This window comes from Ceratosolen solmsi, unplaced genomic scaffold (assembly GCF_000503995.2).
Source record: "Ceratosolen solmsi marchali unplaced genomic scaffold, CerSol_1.0 scaffold31, whole genome shotgun sequence".
In the NCBI taxonomy this organism is placed as follows: domain Eukaryota; kingdom Metazoa; phylum Arthropoda; class Insecta; order Hymenoptera; family Agaonidae; genus Ceratosolen; species Ceratosolen solmsi.
In genome coordinates, this window is record NW_011948432.1 from 1,270,077 (window position 1) to 1,293,841 (window position 23,765).

At 26.8% G+C, this 23,765-nt stretch overlaps 3 protein-coding genes across 3 annotated transcripts; 1 reads left to right on the plus strand and 2 right to left on the minus strand.

Moving 5' to 3' along the window:
- Positions 1-5,764: 5,764 nt before the first annotated feature.
- LOC105364285 (actin-binding protein IPP) lies at positions 5,765-13,504 on the minus strand. The gene is made up of 7 exons (XM_011502175.1): positions 13,286-13,504; positions 11,838-12,366; positions 11,518-11,683; positions 11,108-11,448; positions 10,668-11,014; positions 10,090-10,310; positions 5,765-6,177 (listed from the first exon to the last, which is right to left on the minus strand). The coding sequence occupies exons 1-7, from the start codon at positions 13,353-13,355 to the stop codon at positions 5,941-5,943; spliced, it is 1,911 nt and encodes a 636-aa protein (XP_011500477.1). The 5' UTR covers positions 13,356-13,504; the 3' UTR covers positions 5,765-5,940.
- Positions 13,505-16,654: 3,150 nt separating this feature from the next.
- LOC105364286 (protein CNPPD1) lies at positions 16,655-18,460 on the plus strand. The gene is made up of 5 exons (XM_011502176.1): positions 16,655-16,866; positions 16,964-17,060; positions 17,150-17,355; positions 17,420-17,548; positions 17,663-18,460. Exons 1-5 carry the CDS (start codon positions 16,822-16,824, stop codon positions 18,386-18,388), a joined length of 1,203 nt encoding a protein of 400 aa, XP_011500478.1. The 5' UTR covers positions 16,655-16,821; the 3' UTR covers positions 18,389-18,460.
- Positions 18,461-18,879: 419 nt separating this feature from the next.
- On the minus strand, positions 18,880-22,585 carry LOC105364287 (uncharacterized). Its single transcript, XM_011502177.1, has 6 exons — positions 21,970-22,585; positions 21,201-21,326; positions 20,333-20,374; positions 19,553-19,620; positions 19,272-19,475; positions 18,880-19,183 (listed from the first exon to the last, which is right to left on the minus strand). The coding sequence occupies exons 1-6, from the start codon at positions 22,304-22,306 to the stop codon at positions 19,055-19,057; spliced, it is 906 nt and encodes a 301-aa protein (XP_011500479.1). The 5' UTR covers positions 22,307-22,585; the 3' UTR covers positions 18,880-19,054.
- Between the last annotated feature and the right edge of the window lie 1,180 nt (positions 22,586-23,765).

Sequence of the window (23,765 nt, forward strand, 5' to 3'; positions counted from 1 at the left end):
GTTTGAATGATACAATGTCAATTTAAAATTTGCGAAGAATGAAAATTAATAATTATAAAGTGTTGTAATTGATATAACAGCGATGACAAATCGAACAAAAATTCTGTATGAATGTACATGAAATCTTCATTATAAAAAAATCGTTGTTACTATATAGGCACATGTATTTCGATTTTTCTGTATATTAGTATTCAACGTTGAAAACTAAAATATTGTAATTTTGTTTTATAAAATACATGACTAGAAATATTTTATCGATATTAATACTTGCACATATTGATATTATATTGTAAAAAGCGACTAGATTTTCATTTATCAGTCAGTATTTTTGAAGTGTTCTTGTAAAATTCTACCGTCTTGTAATCGGCTTATTGATAATTATTAAAGTAAAATTTTACAATTGGCTAAAATAACAATTGTTGCACTATATATCTTCTTTGTTATAGTTATGTGAGTATTCTGTATAGAGGATGATAAACATTTATTAAGTATTTGAAGATTCACAGTTTTCAATATAATATGATAATGTATTGCCTCATCCATTGTTTAATATGAGAATATTAATACAAAAAAAAAAAAAAAGGTATTCGTTGATAATTCAAGAGCTCGAATTTCGGCTATTCTATACAGTTACCAAAATAAATAGTTTAAATTTTCTACGGATTCAGAGTAATTGAAGAGTTAAACAGAGTTTTTGAATTCTAGATAACTTGTCATAAAAATGTATACGATACTGCGATTAAAGTATTTATTGTATTACCCGTTACATAAATGTATCAAGTGGTTTACATTATTAGCATATAGTAAAATAAACAGTTAATGAAATCGCAATGTGTTCCACGTAAAAACGTTAAACTTTGTTCAATCATACCTTAATGAATCAAAGCACTTATTCATCTTTCGTTATGTTAGAGAATTTAAGTCGTTGAGTTTGAATATAATTTAAATCTGTTGCCGTGAATTTTGTTTTCCTTCTTTATTTCAATTATTGTTTTGAGGAGCTATGATTGTCAAAAGGATCGATTGTCTTCATTTATAAATTTATATTTTATAAACTTTAATATATTATTTAAATGTAGAAATATTGATTTTAAACCAAATATATAACAAAATATAACAGTAAACGAAGAAATAAATTTGTTATGGAATTTCTGTGGCAGATATTACTCATCGTAATGGTTCAAATTGCTTGAGTATTATATCAAAATATCCGAAAGAATAGATAAGTAAGACAGATTTTAACAATGGTCTACTATTCAATTAAAAAATAATTCAAATTCCTTAAAAAAAAAAAAAAAAAAAAAAAAAAAAAAAAAAAACTTACTTTTACAGTATTTTCTGTAACCCTATAATTTAATGAACATTATATTATAGAAATGTAAAACAAATATAATCAGATATTTGTTAACGCGATATGTAAGCGTCAAATGTTATACACAGTTATTTCGTGTATCATTACTTGTAATAAGTATCTTCTAAAAAATATAATACTTTCAATTACTAATTCTATGTTGTGTAAGAAATATATTCATCATTAACAGCCACAATGGAATATTGATAATGAATATAAACAATATGCAATATTATTATCTATAGAAATATAATTTTTCCTGTTACAAATTGAGATTTCACGATCTTTTTTAACCTTTGAAATTCATAATCTTAAGACTGGTTCTAAATATTTAACTGGCCATTGATTACTTAGATTAAAAAGTGTAAAATCTAATAGAATTCATTATTTCTAATAGAATGTTATATCATAATTTATATCAGCCATTAAAAATTCGTAATTAAATTGTGAAAGTTAAATGATAGTTGCAGAATTTATAAAAAAAAAATTATATAATCATTAAAATCAACGTGAAAATATAATAACAGATGAGGGTATCGATATTTCCATAAAAGTTAAAATAATAATATTAAAAATAATAAATATTTTAAACATTTTACTAGTTTGTTATTCTTCACATGTAAAAAAAGTATGAAAATGAGACGCTTTGGTATCATTTAATATTATACGAAAAACTTCATGAAATCAAATTAAATCAAACTTATATAGATAAATAATATATACAAAATTTATAATAAATTTGTACATATTTCAAATTAAACATTGATATTTGTATAAATTATAAAATTACAAATAGAAAAAAATTCAATCCGAAAATATCTTCGATACATTAATTCAAAATTAGAGATTGGAAGTGCTTAAACTTACATGAGGTATTTGTATAAAGATTATTTATAAAATAAAAATGAGTACATTCTTTATATTGTTTCATACTTTTCAATAAATTAAACTATAATATTAAAATAAAAATATCATTAAAAATTTTATTTAGTGCACAAGCGATGATGCAAGCACACTTATAAGTAGTAAACTTAATATAAGTAATAATTCTAATATGACTTGTTTTATTATTTAACATAATTTTTTAAAAAGTAAAATAAATTTCTAAAGCTAATAATTTAAATATTTTCTGACTTTTATAACTTTAAAAATTAAAGCATATAATAACGAATAAGTATAAATTATATTTCATTCATTCAATTCATTCAATCAATAATATATTAATACATTCAAGGGAATTAAATTCATAAATTTCTTTTAATGCTTGGAATATTTGATATATGTTAAGAAAATTTTTTTTGTAATCTTATCAACAAATGTAAACCATCATCTATTTAATATTGATTTATTAAGTCATTTATTACAATCATTAATTTATATCATGTAAAACTTATTAAGTAAAGGAAAACTGTAAACTGTAAGCAATATTTCAATTGCATATGAAGAACGTAACACAGTTTATTCATATAATTGATTATATTCTACAAACATAGGTAGATGAATATACTTTAATTATATTATAAAAGCCAAGTATACTAATTGCTCGGTCCATTATAATTTACACAATACGACTTTTTAAGTTATAAGTTAATTTACATATAATTTTTACTCTTAATTAATAAAATTTATAAATAAAACAAATATATTAGAATACACAAGTATATATAATATTTATACATAAATGCAAATCCAATATTTTTTATGTATAATATCTAGATTATATTTTGTAATAATTTTTGTTACCTTAATATTTAAAACGTCCATGTATGAAACTTATGTAAGCATATCATGTCAATTTGTCAATTATATAATAAATAAATGTTAATTCTTTATTTATAAATTTTGTTTAGTTCAATTTGTATAAGGTTTATTATAACCATATTAAATTTTAAGCAAATCTTTGTAGATTACATATAGTTTTATACAATACTTTATTTCAATTTTTTCTTTACTGAAAAATGATATAATTCATTTACTTTTTTTAAGATTATCATTTTTGTTTTGTATAGAAGAGATAGATAAATACATAAAACTTAAACATTTTTCATGAAATAAATATTCGTTCTTTTTGAAATTTCTTCAAAATTTTTTAGAAACTGAATTCGTTTTTAATACTTGACATATTTTTATATACTGCACTTACAACTAGATTACTATTAAAATTTCATTTGCATGTATATAAAAGGCTTTTAATATATTTATGCAAACAGCTTGTAATACATATATATATATATATATATATATATATATAGGTAGATAAATCACACTAATACCTCGATGTATGAATGAGAATAGACGGAGATTATGTTGTCACATATAAATTGAATACACCAACAGTCATTTTTTTTAATTTAATATTAAACTAATTTTAAGCCAAAATTTAATTTGCACTTTAAATTTCTTTATACCTTTATATATCCTTCTTACAAATAATTCCAATAACTTATTATTTTATATACAAAAAATACTACAACGTTCTTTTATTAGTTCATCGCATTTGTTATATCTTTTTGATGAAATACGTAAAAATATTCAAATAAATGAGTGGTCGAATTCAATTGAATAAAATTTTGTTAATTATTGCTTTAAAAACTTGTAATTGTATTTATAATATACAAAACTTGTTTATATTATATTTTAATTCTTAAATTCATGTTTGTTACTGTATTGAATTATTTACTATAAAAAATCTCGTAACTTTTTTATAGAAAAAATTAAAATATCATTGGAATCGTGAAAAAAAAAAATTATTCACAATGTATAAATTTAAAATTTAATTAAATCGTAACATTTTAAATAATTATAAATAAAATTTATGATCACAATTTTTATAAATATAACATATTATTTATAATTTTATGAAATAACATATATAAATTTTTAATTACTAATAAAAATCGGCAGTGATACTTATACATTAATTAACAAATAAAATATTTTAAATAATAATAGAAACTGATGAAAATTATAATATAAGAATTGGCATATAAGAAGTGTTTACATACAGTTTTAAAAATTTTTATAATACGTGAAAAAGTTATAATTATTAAAGTCAATAAATTAGAAAACATTTGTTAGTATCTAAAAAGTTGCTTCTGAATAGCTTGAAAATTTTCGTTTCATAATACAATCATTATAAATTTTTTTTATTTGATACAATCAATTGTTAATTTTTTTAATATAAAACCGCTAAGTATAATGAATAATATTAAAAAACGAAGATTATTTATGATAATTGATGTAAATTAATATAATTTTATTAATATAAGTTTTTTGTTTTTATTAAGCTTTTGCTTACTAAGTACTATCTGTACGTCAATATAATTGTAAATCTTCGCAGTAATATAAAGGTTTTTATAGTTTTTTTTTTTTTTTTTTTTTTTTTTTTTTTTTTTTATAAATCTATTTTAAACTTTACTATTTTCATTTAAGGACAATCTATAAAATACCTTATTAACTATTAACGTGGATGAAATTCAATAGCCTATTTATATCGGACGAATTTTATGAACTTTATTATTTTCAATTCCTAAAAATGGAACTAAGTTAAATCGACGGACTATTTGAAATTCTTCTACTACTGGTATGCGATTTAACGAGTAATTAGGAACGTGAAAGGTTACACTCGTTAAAAATAATGTTGTCTGTTTCTCGATAATTGTTCCTTTATCACTACGAAAATTACAAAAAATGATTTCAACAATTAGACATTAGCTCAGATAAAAACTTATCTATAAGCGTCAAGTATAAAATTGCAGTGAGAATACATTTAAAAAAGATAACTAATTATTGATATAATTTTTGCATATAAGAAATATTGAAAAATGAATTACAGTAATTCAGCCATCCTTAATTATAATTGATATTTTATATCATTCAATTTTCATTGAATATTTAATTTAATTGAATAATTAATTTTTAACATAAACAGTTATAGTATAATATCTATGTTAATAAATCAGTTCTGTATATGATGAGTATAAATGTGTAAGAATCCTTGGCGATTAACAAAAATTAAATTATAATAATCAATATTTTACAGTATTTCAAATATGCAAATAGTTGTAAGGAATTTTTTAAATGCATTTATACTTTTTCCGTAAAATTTTAATATCTGTGTATGTGTCTCTGTTCCTTTTTCTCCCTGTCTATGTGCGCAAATAGAATTTCATATTATTATTTAGAATAATTTCTAATAACTTTAATAAAAGAATATTTACATAACAAAATATAATTTGCTATTATATTTATAGAAATGGGCAAATTATAAGTCTTAAAATATATAAAATTCGTTGATTTTTTTCTTCTAAATTCAGTTTCAATTTTTTTTTTTTTTTTTTTTTTTTTTTTTTTTTTATTGAAACTAATATATGTATCAATTTTATTTAAAGACAATGTCTAAATAGTCTCTAATATCTATATATATATGCCTATATTATTAATAAAATAAAGAATGTTAAATTTTATTTCTTATTCTTATAGTACGTACGCCCATTTCTGGTATTACTATTTTTTAATTGAATGAAAATGTCTCGAATAAAATGTAAGTATAGGAGTAAAGTGACCAATAATAAAAGCTAAAATTACAATCAAAAGTGAACGGCAACAGCAGCTGCTTCACCTCTGCTGTTGGGAAGTGGAGCGCATTCAAACCATTTGCACAAAAGTGGATCATAACGTTCGACGGAAGATACTGTTATGTGTCTCCAATAGAAATTAATTTCTTGCTGATGATCACCACCTATTACATATAAATGGTTATCAGCTGCCGCTACCGCAGGGTATGATCGACCGACAGTTAATGGGGGAATTATAGCCCATGTATTCTGAAAAAAAATATTGTTTGTAAATAATATATCTCTTCTTTTTTTAACAGAATTTTCCATATCAACAAGTCCTATACGATTCTATTTTCTCCTTTGTAGAATTAAAATTAAATTGGATAAATTCAAACTTATTTTAACGATTTTATTTGAATCTGCAATATTTATAAAATGAAATTCAAATACTTATTTTAATGAAAATTCTATATCTTCTTTATAGTATGCAAATGTTGAGATGCAAATATTGATTTGCTATTGATGCTATTGAGTTATTCAGACTATTGAAGATGTGTTTGAAAAGAGTCAATCATCGGGTTTGATCGTGCTGTATAATAATTGTAATAGTGTTTGCTTGATTCTGCTTTATAATAATTACAATATATTGGAACGACAACTTATCAAATTATTATTTCAATTAATATAGTATAATTGAGATATGAGTTTATGGCACAAAGCCAAACAGAGTAATATCGTAGGTTGAATGTTACAATACCTTGAATAGCATATTAAGTATAAACACCTGAGCACATTAACAATTTAATATCTGCTTTAAGACAACCATTTAATAATAGAAAAGACATATGAATATATTAATATATTTAATATAACATATAGGAATATCTATTGTTCAGAGAGTATGTTGCTTTTATTATTTTACGATTCGTTTTCCAGCGACAAAACAAGTCTTATCGAGTGCTAATTAATTCTAAAGACCCACAGCGAAGAATAGGGTACAATATTACTGTTATCGAAAAAAGTTTTTAAAAAAATTTTTCAAATATAAATAAGTTTTCTCAGTGCTATAACAAATATTCTTATAAAAAAAAATGATTTTATTGGAAGGAAGCGAATTGGTTATTTAACTACAAACAAATTTTCTCCTTTTGAAAGCATATAAATATAAAATCTATAAATCGTTATTTGCCCATAGAAGGAAAAATTCTAATATTAAAAACTTAATTCTTATTTATAGCTTTATATAAATTTTATTAATTAATTTCTCTCGACAGTGCTATTATTTGTCATATTTATCCGCACATTTAACCAAAATTTTTCATATAATGCTTTCTTCGATTATTTTTTCATTTTTACTCTTATCTATTTCAAAATAATCACTTTCGTATTACACTAAAACCATCCGATAATGCTGTTATGTACAGATATATATTTTTAATTCGTTTCAATATTTTATAATTATTGTTACCTACATAGTATATATATATGTATATAGCAAATACCATTTTATCTGCAAAATGTTCATGACATTTTTTTTTTTTTAAGTAGCTTCATGATTGTCTTGATCATTAATATTTATCTTTACTCCAACGATTATTTAACAATATAAATTCAATGAATTTATCATAATATCTAGATTTTTTTTTCGGTAATAAGTTTGTAAGATGAAATTATACATTTACTTCATTTTGTATCACATTGTAAAATAAAATATCTTTAGAAATTATTTTACATCATAATAATTAACAGAAAATCTTTTTAGTATTATGTTGTATTTTAATCAATGCATCATACCAGTGATAAACTAAAAGTACACGGCGCTTCGTAGAACCGTAAAATAAATATTTTTAGACTATTATAATCGATAACTAAAATGAAGTATATTATTCCTATATATTATTAATTAAATTATATTTCTAATTATTTTAATTAAGTAACTATTGTTTACTTTTTTAACTGTTGTTTAATTTTTATTTTTAATTCCTACAAAGGGCATTCTAAGTATTTATAATTTATTATATTAATTAAATTTTTTATTCGTGCTTTAGATTTAATTGGGGAATTTCAATATGAAAGTTTTATAAAATTTGTATTATATGATAAATGTAATATAAGTAAAAATAATATATATTCAATTTTTCTATATAAAATTTATATTCTTTCTTTTACAGATAATTTATTAGTAATATACAGATAATATATTATTTTTCCATTAATAGAGGATTATTAGTTTCTTTTGTGTACGAATGAACAATAAAACATATATTAATTTATTATTGAATAGGATAATATTCAAAAACATAAAATTCATGTATGCAATGGTTGCGATTTTTATTTGAAAATTTAATTTGAATCGCATGAATGTTACAGCCGCAAATTTGTTTCAGAATGAAAAAATTTTCTTTTTATTCAGAAATTTGTGTATGAAGATAAAACTTATATATAACTGTAAATGTTGAAGCTTCAGAAAAGCAATTTTTCTACAGTGTAATTCAAAATTTCAAATATTTTGAGCTATCTAGTTCCTTTTCGTTATTCATGTGATTCATCTAGTTATTTATAATCATAATAATCATATGAGTGCGTCCCTTTTGACTTTTCCTATTATAAAATCGATTCCATAAAAAATTCAAGGGCATCGTGTTTAAAAATAATCTAGTCGCTTTAATAATAATTCTTAAGACTCACTAGGGAATAGGTACTTTCATAAATCAAGTGCTAAAATACTGATGTATGTAAAAGTTTTTAGATTATTAAATTTTGATTTAGTGCAAATACATAAAGATTAAATAAATATATAAGTATAAAGATTACATATCCTACCATATTATTTGCATCCAGCTAGTCTTTCTCGAAATTTTTTTAAAAAACTCTGTTTCGAACAGAGATTTCAATTATTTCCTCTTAACTGTTACAGGTTCTCAAAGCACCAATTTTCTCAACTTCAACTTCGGTTCTTCCTCTAATTTGATACCGCTTTTGTCATTTTGACGAGCAATTCTGAACAATTACACCAAATTGATTTCATTACTAGTCTAAATTTTACCACCACCAACCCCCCCCCCCTCCTCTTTTTTTCTCAAACACAATCGATCAGCAGTTCTGCATGCTCGCCAGTGTAACATATAATTGTGTACTTCTTAGATAATTTACTATACTATTTCTTTATTGATTTATCAGCTATTACTATTTTTATGATTAATGTTTATTAATGCATTATATTTTATATTGCAATTATGCTTCTATTAATTAACTATTACTGTTACGAACTATGATTAAATCGTCAAAAAAAGAATTTTTTTATAATCCACGATGAACTAGTACAAATTACTCCGATTTCTACACAATGAATTTATTGAAATTATTGCAAAATTTAAACAAATAATTATTTTATTTGTTGCGCAAAGAGTCTGTATTATTAATTGTTCGGCTTTACTTTCTTCTCTTTCCTGCATTTATTCTTTTTAATATTGAGATTATGCAAAAATTACCACAAAGCACATCGATGTAAATTTTATATTTACATAGATTTTTAATAAAGTAAATAGTTATGTCGATATTCTGTATTTATCCTAATATAATGTGTTATCATTTTAATTTTTGTTACAAAAAGCTTGGAGCAGCCAATTTATTATATTGTTATAAATCTATTTCGATATACAATAATTTTTAAAAAATATTCAAACTTTAAAAACGTTCGATCTAAATAATCCCTTGCTTCAAACCCTCTATAATTAAATATTTGTATTTCCTTGATGTTAATGAAAAATTTAATTTATAATTTATGAATAGTTGTTAATAAATTTTTACAAATATTGATAATTGTATTAGAATCATTTTTTAAGTTCGAAATAATCATGGAGGTACGTATTCGGTATTTACTTCGATTTGGATTTGATAATTCAGTTTTCAATTTCATGGATGCTAATAATTTTTAAATTATCTTTTCGTTTGTTTATTAATTATCGTACGTTGTAAAAAATATTAGTGGATTTGTTTGTATATCGTCACGACCTTTAGGAATTTCCATCATAAATCAATATTTCGGCAGAACTAAATTTATTTAGATAGGTCATAACAATACTATAATTTTTTTTTTTTGGTCTGTTTAATAAAGTAAATAAAAACACAAAAAATTGATAATATTTACAACTACACATTTATGCTATGCTAACTTACCTTTTTAAAAGAATATCTTTCAACGGATGATAAAACTTCTTGATATTTATTGGTCCCTCCAACAACGTACATATAGTCATCGAGTACAGCAATACCCATTTGCGAACGAGGTGTCATCATTGGTGCCAATGATCTCCATTCTTGCGTCGATGGATTATAACTCATCACATCCTTACGATGCCTAATATCATGTGAACATCCGCCAACAATGTATATGAGCCCTAAAAAATGTAATCGTTCAAACTATTGTATTTTATTATAATTTCTTGTTTTAATAAAAAATTTCTAATAACATAACAACGTCTTAATGTTATATTTTGTATTTAAATTTTATAATTATTAAGTTGCAACTATATTTTAACATGATTGTGTTATAATATAATACCATATGATTATAAGATGATGAAATATAAAAAAGTAATGTATATCCATTATCTGTTTAATGGATAGCTGATTAAACATTAATTTACATATTTTAATATAAATAAATTTTTGTATTTTTAATATTTTTATATGTTCAATAAGCGTGATAGCTTGAAAATTAAAAAAGTACAATAGTTAATAGATGATTATCAAACCATCGTAAGCGACGACACCCATGCTGAATCGTGGCTCTGGCAGTTTTCCACTAACAGTCCAAAAATTAATCACTGGATCGTAAATCTCTATAGTATCGCCAATATCTTCGCCAACCCATCCACCAAAAGCATATAAATTATTATTAAAGGCGCATAATCCAAATTCACATCGGGGCTCCACCATACAAGCTATAGATGTCCATACGTTGTCGTGAGGATCATAGCATTCGCCACTGGCGATAATATCATAATCTATCTCCCCGCCTACGACATACACTTTTCCACTTAATAGCGCAACTCCGGGCAACACTCGTTCTATTTGTACAGGCGCAACTTCGCTCCATGTGCTGAAAAAAATCATATATGATTGTTAATAAAAATTCTTAAATGAAATTTACAATTAATTAAATATTCGAACATTTATTTATTCGACTACGTACTTCTTAAATGTATTGTATTTATTAACGGTATCGTAGATTGATTCGGAGGGCTTGACCCATGTGTTCGAATCACGTTTTATGCCGCCAATTACTAAAATATTTTTTTTAGCACAATGGCGAGGTTGTACTCGAAGTGGTACAAGGCATCCCTTATTACAAATTAGGTCCTTTTTAATAGAAGTCAATGCTACTGTAAGACTTCCATCGTTACATTTGTAAATTATTTGATTTAAACAAGCCATTGAGCATAGTCGTAGTCTTATGTGACTGAATATTTCGAATACGTAACAACGTCGAGCAGGTATATCATGAGTAATCCAATTATACGCGGCTTCAAAAACCTAAAGCAACAATTTTGTATTAAAATTTTATTTATTAATAAATTGCTATCAATTATTTTTATATCAAACTTGGAATTCGGTGTCAATGTGAATGTTTTCACTGCTTAGAAAACTGACTAAATGCTCCTTTGGTAGATCAAGAAATTCCTCTTCCTGTGAAACCCTAGGAAAATTAATTTGAATAAAACGTAAGGCAGTTTCTAAAAGATCTGCGCAATTGTGAGTCTCTGCAAATCTATAAAAATGACAAATTAATTACTTTGGTATATTTATTTTTTTTTCATTATTGATCAATTAGAAAAATTATGAATGAATTTCAGTTTAAGCTAAGTGCATTCGTTACAAATGACAAATGCAGTAATTTAATCCTACAGTAAATAAAACAATACCTATAAATTCCAAGGGCATTCGAAAAATGTAATTGCTCTTCTAGATAGGAAATGCAACTAGAAACTACCTCGTTCAATTCTAGCATATCCGCAGCTGCAAATAGCTCCTGAACATTATCTTGTGTCACATTCACATTTCCAGAATAAATAAAATCTATGAGTATCGATAAAATATTTTCAGGTATCGAATGAATCTCTACAAGCTCTTGTTGCTCTTCGACCAATCCACCGGTAAACATAGCATTGAAATAAGCGCTACTTGCAGCTAAAACAGACCTGTGAGCTCTAATAATTGTATTACCAACGATCAAACCAACATCACTAAATTGATTGTTAAGTCTTTGTGAATTCAAATTTTGCAAAACCTTTGGTGCATATTGTCCAACGGTATATACAGAGTTGGAATTATCTGATATTTCATTTTTGGGTTGTGCTGGAAAATTCATAGAGTTACTGTTGATTTCACTCTTAATTGGAGCTACTGTACTGTCAGCCATGAGACTGTCTAATTGACCTTTATCAACAGCACCTGATAATACATTAATTAATACATACAGTAATAATAATAATAACACAAGTGTAACATAATGTGTAATAACACAAATAATAATACAAATATATTACATTATATTGTAATTTATTTGACAACTTCCATGTATTCCAACTAAATTATACCAGCAGGCATTATTTGTTCAAACAATCTTGTGTATATGTAAATTTACAATGTTCAAATTATTTATATAATTTAATAAAATAAAAAAGATAATTATTAATAGTTTTACACTAATATGAATTATTAAATGGTATATTAACGGTACTATCTACAATAAAAATATAGACTAACTTTGCTTGTTATATCGATGATTTTAATAAGATTATGTGAACAAGATTTAATAACATTTCGTCATATTTATAAAAATCAAATCTCTTTTATGATTGCTATATTTATATCGATAATAAAATATTATTTATTAATACAATTTCATTTAATGTATAATTATTTCTTTATATATCAGTATATATTTACAATATTTATTATATATAATTTAATTATAATGTGATAATTGGTCGATAAATATTTATATTTATAATAGAATGTTCATACGCTTATATGGTAAATTTATAATTTACTATATTTTGAAAATAAATCTATGAAAATAAATATTTAAATATTAAAATATTATTCATTTAGTTAAATCATTAGTTACTCTAAATGAAAGTACAAGTTACATATTAAAGTGAATTATAAACATTATGTGAACGAAATTTATGCAAAATCTAAAATTAACAAATACATTTGTCAGTAATAAACCCATTTAATCTAAATAACGCTCATTTTAAATGAACTCATTTATAACGAAATGGAAGACAACAAAATTAAGATGATATTTTTAATTAAGAATAAATGTATTATATGTTATTATTTGTTATGTTCCTTTGTTACTTACGACATATACGGGAAAGAGCCTTGTAAACGCTGGGAAACGACTTTCTGTTATGTTTCCCTTTAAGACGCATAATTACCACTTCATTTTTTAGTTCGATTAGATAAAAGATGAATACACCACCGTTCTATATTAAGATTCTAACTGAAAGTAATAGCTGTAGCTGATTTAATAATCGTTAAACACATATGCAAATATCGAAATAGTATATCGGCTGTCAAGTCTGTCAAGTGTCTCTCTCTCTCTCTCTCTCTCTCTCTCTCTCTCTCTCTCTCTATCTCTATCTCTCTATCTCTCTATCTCTCTATCTTTATCTATCTGCTTTGAGTTATTTATTATCTAATCATTTAATCCTATGACTCAAGCACAATAAATTCATAGTCTCTCTATAATTTGGCATTATCTTAGCCAAGTAGCAAATGTCAGTTGCAAATGATAAGGAATCGCGGTTAACAGGAGATTCGTGAAATTGTTTTGTACGTTTTGATAGATTCGCTACGAGGAATATCGAACAGTATTACATCAAGTGCGCTCGCATGCGCATTAATGTTTCGTCGATCATTGGCTCACAAAAACGGGCGCGATACGATTCGACGGTGTGAGAGAGCATTGGCCATATGTGTCTGAGCATGTGACGAATGTTGCATGGACCAATGAGTGTGGGAACGCTAAAATCCATGCGAGTGGGGAGGATATTTGCCCGATATTGGAAAGGCCAGCAACCGTCGACTTTCGAGAGCAGTCCGACAACCAAATCAATCACCATTATTTTCATACTCGAGGCAAGGCCGGTTATTTACTTTTACTTTGTAATGAATCTAAGTGATGCGAGATAATTTTTCATTAATTACGAAGTATTTACGAGATCTTATGGGAAATCATGTTTTAATAACTCATCGCGATTTCCGCGATTTCCGCGATTTCCACGATTTCCTTTCCTTTTAGATGTGCTTGTGTTTAATCGAGTTGAACAAATCTTATTGAATTATAAATTATTTTATATGACAAATCGTATACTATTCCCGTCGCTTAGGGGATATGCAAATATTTAGTGGCAATATTCGAGATTGAAGTCAGTTTCAATATCGCCGATTGTCGGCATCGTCGGCCCTTTCAGATCTCACATTTCTGTAAACACTTGGATGAGAATTTTTCGTCTACTTGTTATGTTTTGGTTTCGAGTGGCCCGCAATGTTTATATAGTCATCGGGTAATAATAACATCACCCGGAAGTTTTCTATCGATATTACGCTCTACTACTCATCTTTCGTTGAATTCTCGATAATTCTAGATTTTTCTTTTTTACGCCTCGTGTAAGATTCCAGTGAAACAACGACGATACTTTGTTGTCAGCTAAATGAGCCGCCGCGTGGATATATAAGGCAAGCACGCGGCGCGCCTCCCTCTCTTACTGACCGGCCCTCTTGCCGAACCACCCTCGGCTCAACAGCGCTTGCGGCTAACATGTTGTTGCCGTGACACGACCTCAGTGACACCGAGCATAGTGAACCGATCTAATCATCTACCAAGTAGTAACACTTCGAAACCCTACGGGCCCGCAAGAATAGATCGGGCAAACTTACGTTCTCTCGAACTAACACTTCGACCCCGTACAAGCCCGTCGCAAGTGTCGACGCAAGTAACGCAATTCGTCAAGCACATTGTCGTCAAGGCCAGACAACATTTTATCGAATAATCGACTATAAATACAGATTATTAAGTCCTACAAGAGCTCGAAGGCTTATCATTAACCACTCTTACCTGTGACTAGACTCTTTTACTGCCCACCCCCAAATAATTAAAGACACAATTGATGATTACTCACTAAATTCCAGTAAACATCTTACACCATATCAAGTATATTTATTCATACATCGAGCGTACTTGATTCAACTACCATCTTCTCATGCTAACTCACCACAAGCATGATTGACTGACGACATCAGCTGATATTTACAACATCAGCATTACCTCAACTTCAAGATACTCAGTCATATCCAAAGAACACACCCTCATTACTTCAATAGAATACTTCTCTTCTCTCTCCACAACAGTGAAATATTATTATAATCATTTACCAAATAATAAACATTGATCTTACTAAAATTACATTATATATAATATTTGTCAGCCCTTGCACTTGTTATTTCCTTTAAAGTTATCCTGACGAGAGACTAATCCACTGAACTATTGAATTGACAGTTCGAGCGATAAACTAAACCCTTAAAATCGAACAGGCAATCTATACAATTCTAAGCTCAGTTTGTCATAAACATTTCAAGCATTAATTATAGATCCAAGCAACAAAGAAATAATTTTGTTATTCTAAAATAACAAAACGATATCAAAAGTAGTTTTTCCCTTTTAATTGATTATAATAGACCACTAATATACCATGTTATATCGACTTTAAACAATTTTATTTTCACCATAGTTTATCATTGCGCAAAATATTTTATTTAAACAAATTGTTAAATGATTTTCGTAACGATTGCGTGAAATTGATGAATATTTAGAAGCTGAAGATTATTTAAAATATACATTTTTTAAATTTTAAATACCTAAAACTTTTAGCACATTTAACATAGCATTGTATAATTTACGATAATACCATTTTTTTTTCTTTTTTTTTTCTTTTTTTCCAATAATTAATTGCTTAGCCGAATATTTAATTACTTTTTTATCATTGGGATTACAATGGTATAGCTCGGCTTGTATTTATTAGTTCAGCAACGTCTGTAAGATAAAAATGATCGGGAAAAAATTGAAAAGTCAATTTCATTGGAAAAACATTTTGATCATTCATTATTATATACAATACTATACTATACAAATATGATTTTATATTTAATAATTATTTTCATTAAATTTTATTTTACGATATAAACATTTATAAATTTTGTTCCAATATATAATGTGAAAACGATATTTATAATTTAGTTTTAATACGACAAATAATGATTATTATAATGGTTAATAAAAATTGTGCCACGATTATAAAACTTTGCAAAATGGAATTAATTGTTTTACTGGTTGTGTAGGGCCCAAATTTTTAACGAGGCTTGAATCTTATTATTACAATGCTCGTCTAAAAGCACTTGCATATATAAAATTATTCTCAGTTTACTTATATGTTTATACATTTACATATTTATTTTGATCATATATTCTTCTCTTATGCTAAGAACTATTTAAAAATAATTTTAAAATTTCAATCTGTATTTTGAATTTGTAATTCACGACTGATATCAGTGAATAGTTTTATATATATAATTTGGATTATCGTTGCTCAATTTTTGCAATTAAGCTCAGTTTATTAGTTTAGTGATATCCATCTAGTGACTATTTTTTTCATTAAGTAAATACTTTCATTCCGGTATATTGGTATTCTATAATTTACATGTTTTTAGTGCTCGAACCTTTGTGCTATATAGGTTATTTCTCACAAATTACTCATTTTAAAAATAATATCTGTCTATAGTTGTTACATTTTTTACTAACTGAATGACCGAATTCTTAATTATTGCATTTCTTAAAAAATGACGCATATTTCGAAGGATAAGAGGGCATATGCAAAGTTCACGGTAAGTTTATGTTTCTTTACATTAACGAAAAACTATATTAATGTATTTATATACAATCGTGGTTATCCAACTTTGATAATAATATATTTATTTTAAGGGTGTCAATAAACACGACGAATTTCTTAATCGAATATCTAAAACCTTGTATTACACAAAATTGCCAGTAACGGATTGTTTGAGTTTACCTGTAACAGGTGCTTATGCTTTACATTGCATTCTAAACGATTGTAAAATTTTATCCATTGGTTAATATTAATTTATAAAGTAATCAATTGCTTTACAGAGCTGGCTGCTGAAATTTTTACAGAAGTAAAAAATGGACAAACTTTGGAACGATTGGACGTCGAGGAAGCAAGTCGCATTTCAAGAAATGCATGTGTATCACCGTGTTCGCTTGTTTTAGCTTTATTGTACCTCGAGCGATTGAAAGATTGTAATCCAGAATATCTTCAAAGAGTTGCTCCTTCTGAACTATTCTTGGTTTCATTGGTATGCATTATTTATTTCTGTTTAACATTGAAATTACATAATTGTGTAAAAAAAAATTTTTCAGATGATTGCCAGCAAGTTTTTACACGATGATGGAGAGGAAGATGAAGTTTTTAATACAGAATGGGCTAAGTGCGGTAACTTAAGTATTGCAAAGATGAATCGATTGGAAAAAGACTTTTTAAAAGCCATAGTAAATATTTTTAAATTTAATCAATAAATTTTACTAAATACGTTTCTGGATATTTGCATAATGTAATTTAAATTATAACTTAAATACTAATCTTTTAATTTATTTTGCATTTAGAATTGGTCTGTCTACGTACATAACAAAGACTTTTGGGATAGGCTACATAGGTTAGAAAAACACATTGCATATAAAGAGGCTTGTAAAAGAGGTTGGTTTTCTTATACGGAACTCAATACTTTATTCAATTCGACTCAGTTAGCAGAATTAGTGTATACAGCCATAAGTATTTCGTCGGTGTGTTTTGCAACCTACGCAGCCGGATTAATTACCTTACTTGGGTCGGCGATAGTTGCATCGAACTTACCTGGGACTTTAATAAGTTCAAAACAATACGCTCAACCTACCAGTGCATTAAATCTGCAACTTACATCGTCGACGCATCGAATTTCGCAAATTGAACTTCAAGAACAAATTGAGAATATTTTATTAAATTCAGTTTCTAAACCGTCTGAAATTTGTAATAATTCTTCTGTAGAAAAAGACATTACTATCAGAGTTAATTGGAAATGGATAATTGATTCGGTTATATTTTGGCTTCCAAATTGTTCACATTTGAAATCGGCATGCTTGAATAATTGGAAAAATAAATATAATGAAAACAATTTATACGTGACTAAATTAGACTTTTTGACAGAATCGGAGACATTTTCACGATATTCCAACGATGAAGTTGAAAATATTATAACAAAACAAGATATAGATTTAAGTTTGAAAATGGCGGCAGATGATTGGAAGTATTATATCGCATATTTTTCTAAAATATCTCTCAGTCATGGACAGTAAGCACAGTTTATTATGTGTATTAATTTCAATCTGACTATGTATTGAAAAAATCGTAATTCGTGAATTTTTATATATAATATTCATTGAGCAAATGTATTTTTAGATTAACAAAAATTCAATTTTTGTTAAAATGTTTGTAAAAATTATTTACTTAATTCTAATATCACTTAATTTGTAAACTAATATCAATTTATACAATTGTAAGTATTTTAAATAATCCTAAATAGTTTACATTGTAAAATTAATAGGAAGATGTTAAGAAAGACTTATTAACAAATGAATTATTAAAGACATAAAATGTACAACATAGTATACTAAGTCCTATTTGAAAATAAATTATATTTTTTGTACTAGCAGCTTCTATTCTGTATTTTTACTTCAGAAAACACAAAAATCAGTACACATGATAATTATTTGATATTCATAGAAATATGAAATAAATATAATGTTAATTAATACCTATTTATTATAAATTAATTATAAGTATTCTAAATGCAACATTTAAATTTTTCTATATACATATTTTAAAATCAAGAAGTTCACAGTCAAAATGGCAAAGCATCAGCTAATTCGAGACCAACAATGGCTAATGCATATCTAAATTGTTTAAAACTTTATAATATTTCTGTACAACAAAATGTTTGATATTTACATTCTAACTGGACCTCATTTTTTATTATTTTCTGTTTCTTTTTCATCTGTTTTAGTTTTTTTTTCATCTTTTCCATCCTTATGCAATACGAGTAATGGTAGCATTCCCAATAAACAACCTAATGTTACTCCAAATACTCGACCCTGGATCAAGTAAAATTTTTAAACAAATTCGTTAAATATTAATATTTATATATGAATATTATTATTGTTATTTTCAGCAGTAGCTTACTATATTAGCAGCTCGTCTACTTTTTGGTAAATCTAATTGGATTGGTGTTAATTTGGGTGCCTCGAATCCTACTTTTTGTGCAAAAAGTTCAACATAAAATGCTGAACCGATTCCCAAAATATCCGAAATTGTATTTCCAAAAGCAGCAGCTGCCATCGTTGAGAGAGATATAAAAACCCCTAATGTTGCTTCAATTGAATCACCCTGAAAGTTTATTAAACATAAAATGCTGAAGAATTCCATAAGTAGCATACTAATTAATTAATATTTATAATATTTACAGCAATGATCATAATAGAATTGTCAAGGAATCCAAATCCAATGAATGGAATAGCATTCGCGATTGCAACTTGAAAAATATTAAGTACGATTATACATTGTTATATATATGTAACTTTATTCTCATTTTCAAATACATTATTTATGTTTGAACGTTTTGGTATTATAAAGCAATAATAATGATTAAGAAATCAATGCTTTACATACATGTCAAAAATATTTTCAAAAAATCAGTACATTTAATGATTACGATTTTTATTAGAATTATAATTTATTATTAAAACAAATTAAAATATATAATTATACGAAACGTTTTATAAAATTTGTTTACATTTTAAGAATTAAAACGTCTAATATTATTTATTATAAATGAAGCATAACCTGATATAAGATTTCAAGCTAATTTTTAGCCTAAAATAATTTACATAATATGACAATATCAACATATATTGTTTGACGTAAGAAATTGAAAAAATTTATAATAATAATGTCTATTAGCAATTACTAAATATCTTATTCAATATATTAAGAAGACTGTAGTATTAATTTAGATGCAAAAGTCTTATACAACCAGTATAATCCAGTTTTATCCAACTTACTTTTTAGGAAAAAAAATATAAAAAATATTTATAATTTACTTTCTACGAATTTGAGTTCAGAATTAATTTATTATCTTATAATAAATATTATATTATAAAAAAAAGTAAGATAGTAAAATAATTATTTTAAAAATATTTCTTATAATTTTTATAAACTTTTTGATATAAATGTATTTGTCTTACCTTGCATCAAATCTTTTCTAGATGGGTGTGGTACTGTTTCCACTAAAAGGATAAAAAAACTTATTAGTTAACATTAAAATGATAATTAATAAAATTACGAATAATAAGTAAAAGTGGAAAAAGTCATAAAAGCGTTGATTATTAGTCATATAGAAAGAAAAATTGCATGCAATAATAAGTTTATTTATTGAATCATTAACTGTTTTATAAAACTGTTTTTATAATATTTATCAAGTTTGATAGACTTACAGAATAGATTTTCCGTACAACGAAAAGAGCAGAAGAAAGAAGAAACTAGCGTTAGTGTACACTGACAAAGTTTTTATAGAAATTTGAATATAAGATTTCCATAGGACCAGCGCAGAAGACGGTATAAAAATAAATACAGAATAATGAAAATATAGTATTGTGTTTCATGTAATATTGAATGTACATCAGTTATGTCATAATATGTTTAAATATGTATATTTTAATGACAGTAATAAGAAATTCCAAACATTCAGTCTAATAAATTTATCAAAATTTAAATTTCATATAAATATGCGTTACTAAATAGTTGAAGTACGTCTTTCATGCAGGCTTACGTGTCTTTATTTTTGAAGGATCCGCTTGAAGCATAAAATTACCAAATTTATTAGTATAATTCAAAACTTTATAATATGCTTACATGAAACTTGACTTATATTACTTTAAATTAACAGTAATTTTATTAAGTTAAATATCTATAATATATATTTTTAATTTGTACGAAGGGCGTAAAATCACAAATATTGCTATTTAAAATATTTAATTATTCTATAAAAATTACGATTAACGTTTTTCAACTCCTTCTGCTGGTCCTGGAAACATATATTATTGATTTTCATACCATATTTGCGTAATAACCAATCATCAGGAACAGCGCAATAGCTGCCTGTAGGATCTACATCTCCTAATGTTGTTACTTTAGTCGGACGTCCAAATTTACTCCTCCATCGAAAAGGTGCAAGTTGACCTAATAAATAAAAATAAACGGGGACAACTGAATAAAATGTAAATTAAAATTAATTAAAAAGCTGATAGGAGGGCTACAGGAGTGCTACCGAATTGGGATGAATATGGGTTAAAGAATAAAATGAATCTTTGAAAAATCTTTATAGGCTACCTCTTTCATAGATAGTAGAAAAATCCGCACTCCTGCTTACGGCATTAATACGAGGGTTGACAAGACGACGTGCTGGTCTCTCATATCGTTAGTAGAGACTCTTCGGTAAGAATTTCTGTGTATATAGTGCTCGTACACAGAGTCTTTATACTCTATATGAAAAATCATACGTGAAATCTATGTATGATAATATTTTAAATTACTATTAGCATTTTATATTTGAACAATTAGAATGCTATTAGCTTTTGTATAAACACAGAATAACATTTGATATATAGAAATACAAACGTAGGCACTTTAGACAGATCGCTTACAATCTAAGAAGGAGAATGTAAGAAACGAATCATCGTAAACATCGATGTACAAACCAAGACACAGTTTACTATATACTATATAACAAAATATTGTGATTAAACATTTGTTACGTGGACTTCTTATTCTTTGGATTCTGGAATGCATTGGTTCTAATTATACATTGATTAACTCTTCTTACCTTCATATTCGGCCTTGAGCTTTAGAGACTGACATTCTTGTAAAGCCGTGATGAGCACTTGTCGTTCATCCGATGTCAAACGAACCGCGAGCTGCCGTGCTTGGTCCTTCGACAAAACACCAGGTACATCGGGGGTTGTGGCTTTCGAGGCGCTGCCAAATCTCTCTTGATTAAAGAAACCCAGCGAGCTACTTCGTTCCATACGATTTTCAACGGAATTCCAGATACATCTGTTGTGACCAAATCGCAAAATGAATTTCTTTGCAAATAGCGGTAATGGACTGGAGCAAGGATTTCCGACGCTTCCTCGGCATAGCTTATACATTGACGAGCACATTACGCTGATATTTAATTCAACAATTGTCGGAGTCACGCTATTTCAAAATTATTCCCTCCCTCTTACAATAAAATCTCGAAAAGTTAGAACTGGATGTTGCCGGCTCGCAACTGTCGTCTCACCAAGGATATCAATATAACATAAACACTGCCGATCCATCCATAATATTTGTTTACGTCCCGCGAGCCGATTTCGACAATTAAATCTCACAATTGCTTTAATGCCACGGCAATTACATTAATTACTGGAAGATGATATCGCTGTGCTGGGCCGAGCCGAGCCGAGCCGAGGCGATCGGATTCGAATACGACGTTCTCGACTTCGAAGTGAACTTTCCCGCAATGGAATGCGTCATTCGAAACGCGACCCGCCACCGTCCGCTGCCGAAATTGAAATGGAACATCGTACAATCTCTCCCATCGCATTTCCCTTCCAACAACAACTTCACGTAAATGGCGCCTCTGACGTCACACTACAGAGCGGTAATAAACACCAATTTTTTATCGACATTTTAATGAGATTCCCCAGCCATTTCAGCATACACTAAGCGAGGCAGGAAACGGATGTTCGGATTAGCTTTTCCCAATTTATCTTGATTGACCTACAGATTTATTTATAACGCACACTATGCACGTAAATTTTGAGCTATTTTTTAAATTGAATTATTGACATTTGCCAACAAATCATGGGATTGGTTGGCTCTTTAATACTCACCTCGTTTTTGCATTCGATTTACAGGGAAGCGCGGGTATTACAGGCGCTCGTGTGTTGTTTACGTCACAAATACATCGCCGCTTAATCGAAAGTTCAAACAAGTTAACGGCCTACATTAATTAATTGCAATGATAAAGTCCCGTAAGGCTTTGATTTGCTTCGTTAGATTATCAAATCCATTTATTGTTAGATTTATTGTATTATTAATGTTTGCGGCGTTTCGCGAGCCTGAGTAATAGTCCACGACGAATCAGAATTTTTTCAAAACCTAAACTGCATTGGCTTGCGTAAGAGCGTAACCGTATGTATATTATGCCCTATAGCAGGAATTGTCAAACTGAAAAATATTTAGGGCCGGTAAAATTGCATTTTAAAGGAAAGCTCGAGGTCAAGCACCAGTGTAATTCTGTAAAATATGACGAGTAAGTAATAATAGATTCCAGCCAGTCAATCTTATTCACATATATAATCGATTAATTTCAAAACTTTATAGAATATAGGCCATTAGCCATAACTTTATAGAATATAGAGCCACTTGTCTAAGTTGACTAAATGATAGTTTTACGAATTGTATTAATTAAGCTATAATAATTTGTGGATAAATCGAAAATAAAAAATAAAACAAAAACAAAAAGAAAAAATCATATGTAAATCTCCTGATATCAAATTCAAAGTAATTACGTTATGTTGCTTTTTTCGATATATGTACAGGTAAAAAGAATAGAAATTTTCTTTACTATTAAAA

Coding starts and splice junctions, on each gene's coding strand:
- LOC105364285 (XM_011502175.1), bottom strand. CDS start 13,355: ATGCGTCTTAAAGGGAAACATAACAGAAAGTCGTTTCCCAGCGTTTAC. Junction 11,684..11,837: donor AATGCCCTTGGAATTTATAG/GTATTGTTTTAT, acceptor TCATTTTTATAG/ATTTGCAGAGACTCACAATT. Junction 11,449..11,517: donor ACATTGACACCGAATTCCAA/GTTTGATATAAA, acceptor TTGTTGCTTTAG/GTTTTTGAAGCCGCGTATAA.
- LOC105364286 (XM_011502176.1), top strand. CDS start 16,822: ATGACGCATATTTCGAAGGATAAGAGGGCATATGCAAAGTTCACG. Junction 16,867..16,963: donor GGGCATATGCAAAGTTCACG/GTAAGTTTATGT, acceptor ATTTATTTTAAG/GGTGTCAATAAACACGACGA. Junction 17,356..17,419: donor AACTATTCTTGGTTTCATTG/GTATGCATTATT, acceptor AAAATTTTTCAG/ATGATTGCCAGCAAGTTTTT.
- LOC105364287 (XM_011502177.1), bottom strand. CDS start 22,306: ATGTGCTCGTCAATGTATAAGCTATGCCGAGGAAGCGTCGGAAATCCT. Junction 19,621..20,332: donor TAGAAAAGATTTGATGCAAG/GTAAGACAAATA, acceptor ATATTTTTCAAG/TTGCAATCGCGAATGCTATT. Junction 19,184..19,271: donor GTAGACGAGCTGCTAATATA/GTAAGCTACTGC, acceptor TACTTGATCCAG/GGTCGAGTATTTGGAGTAAC.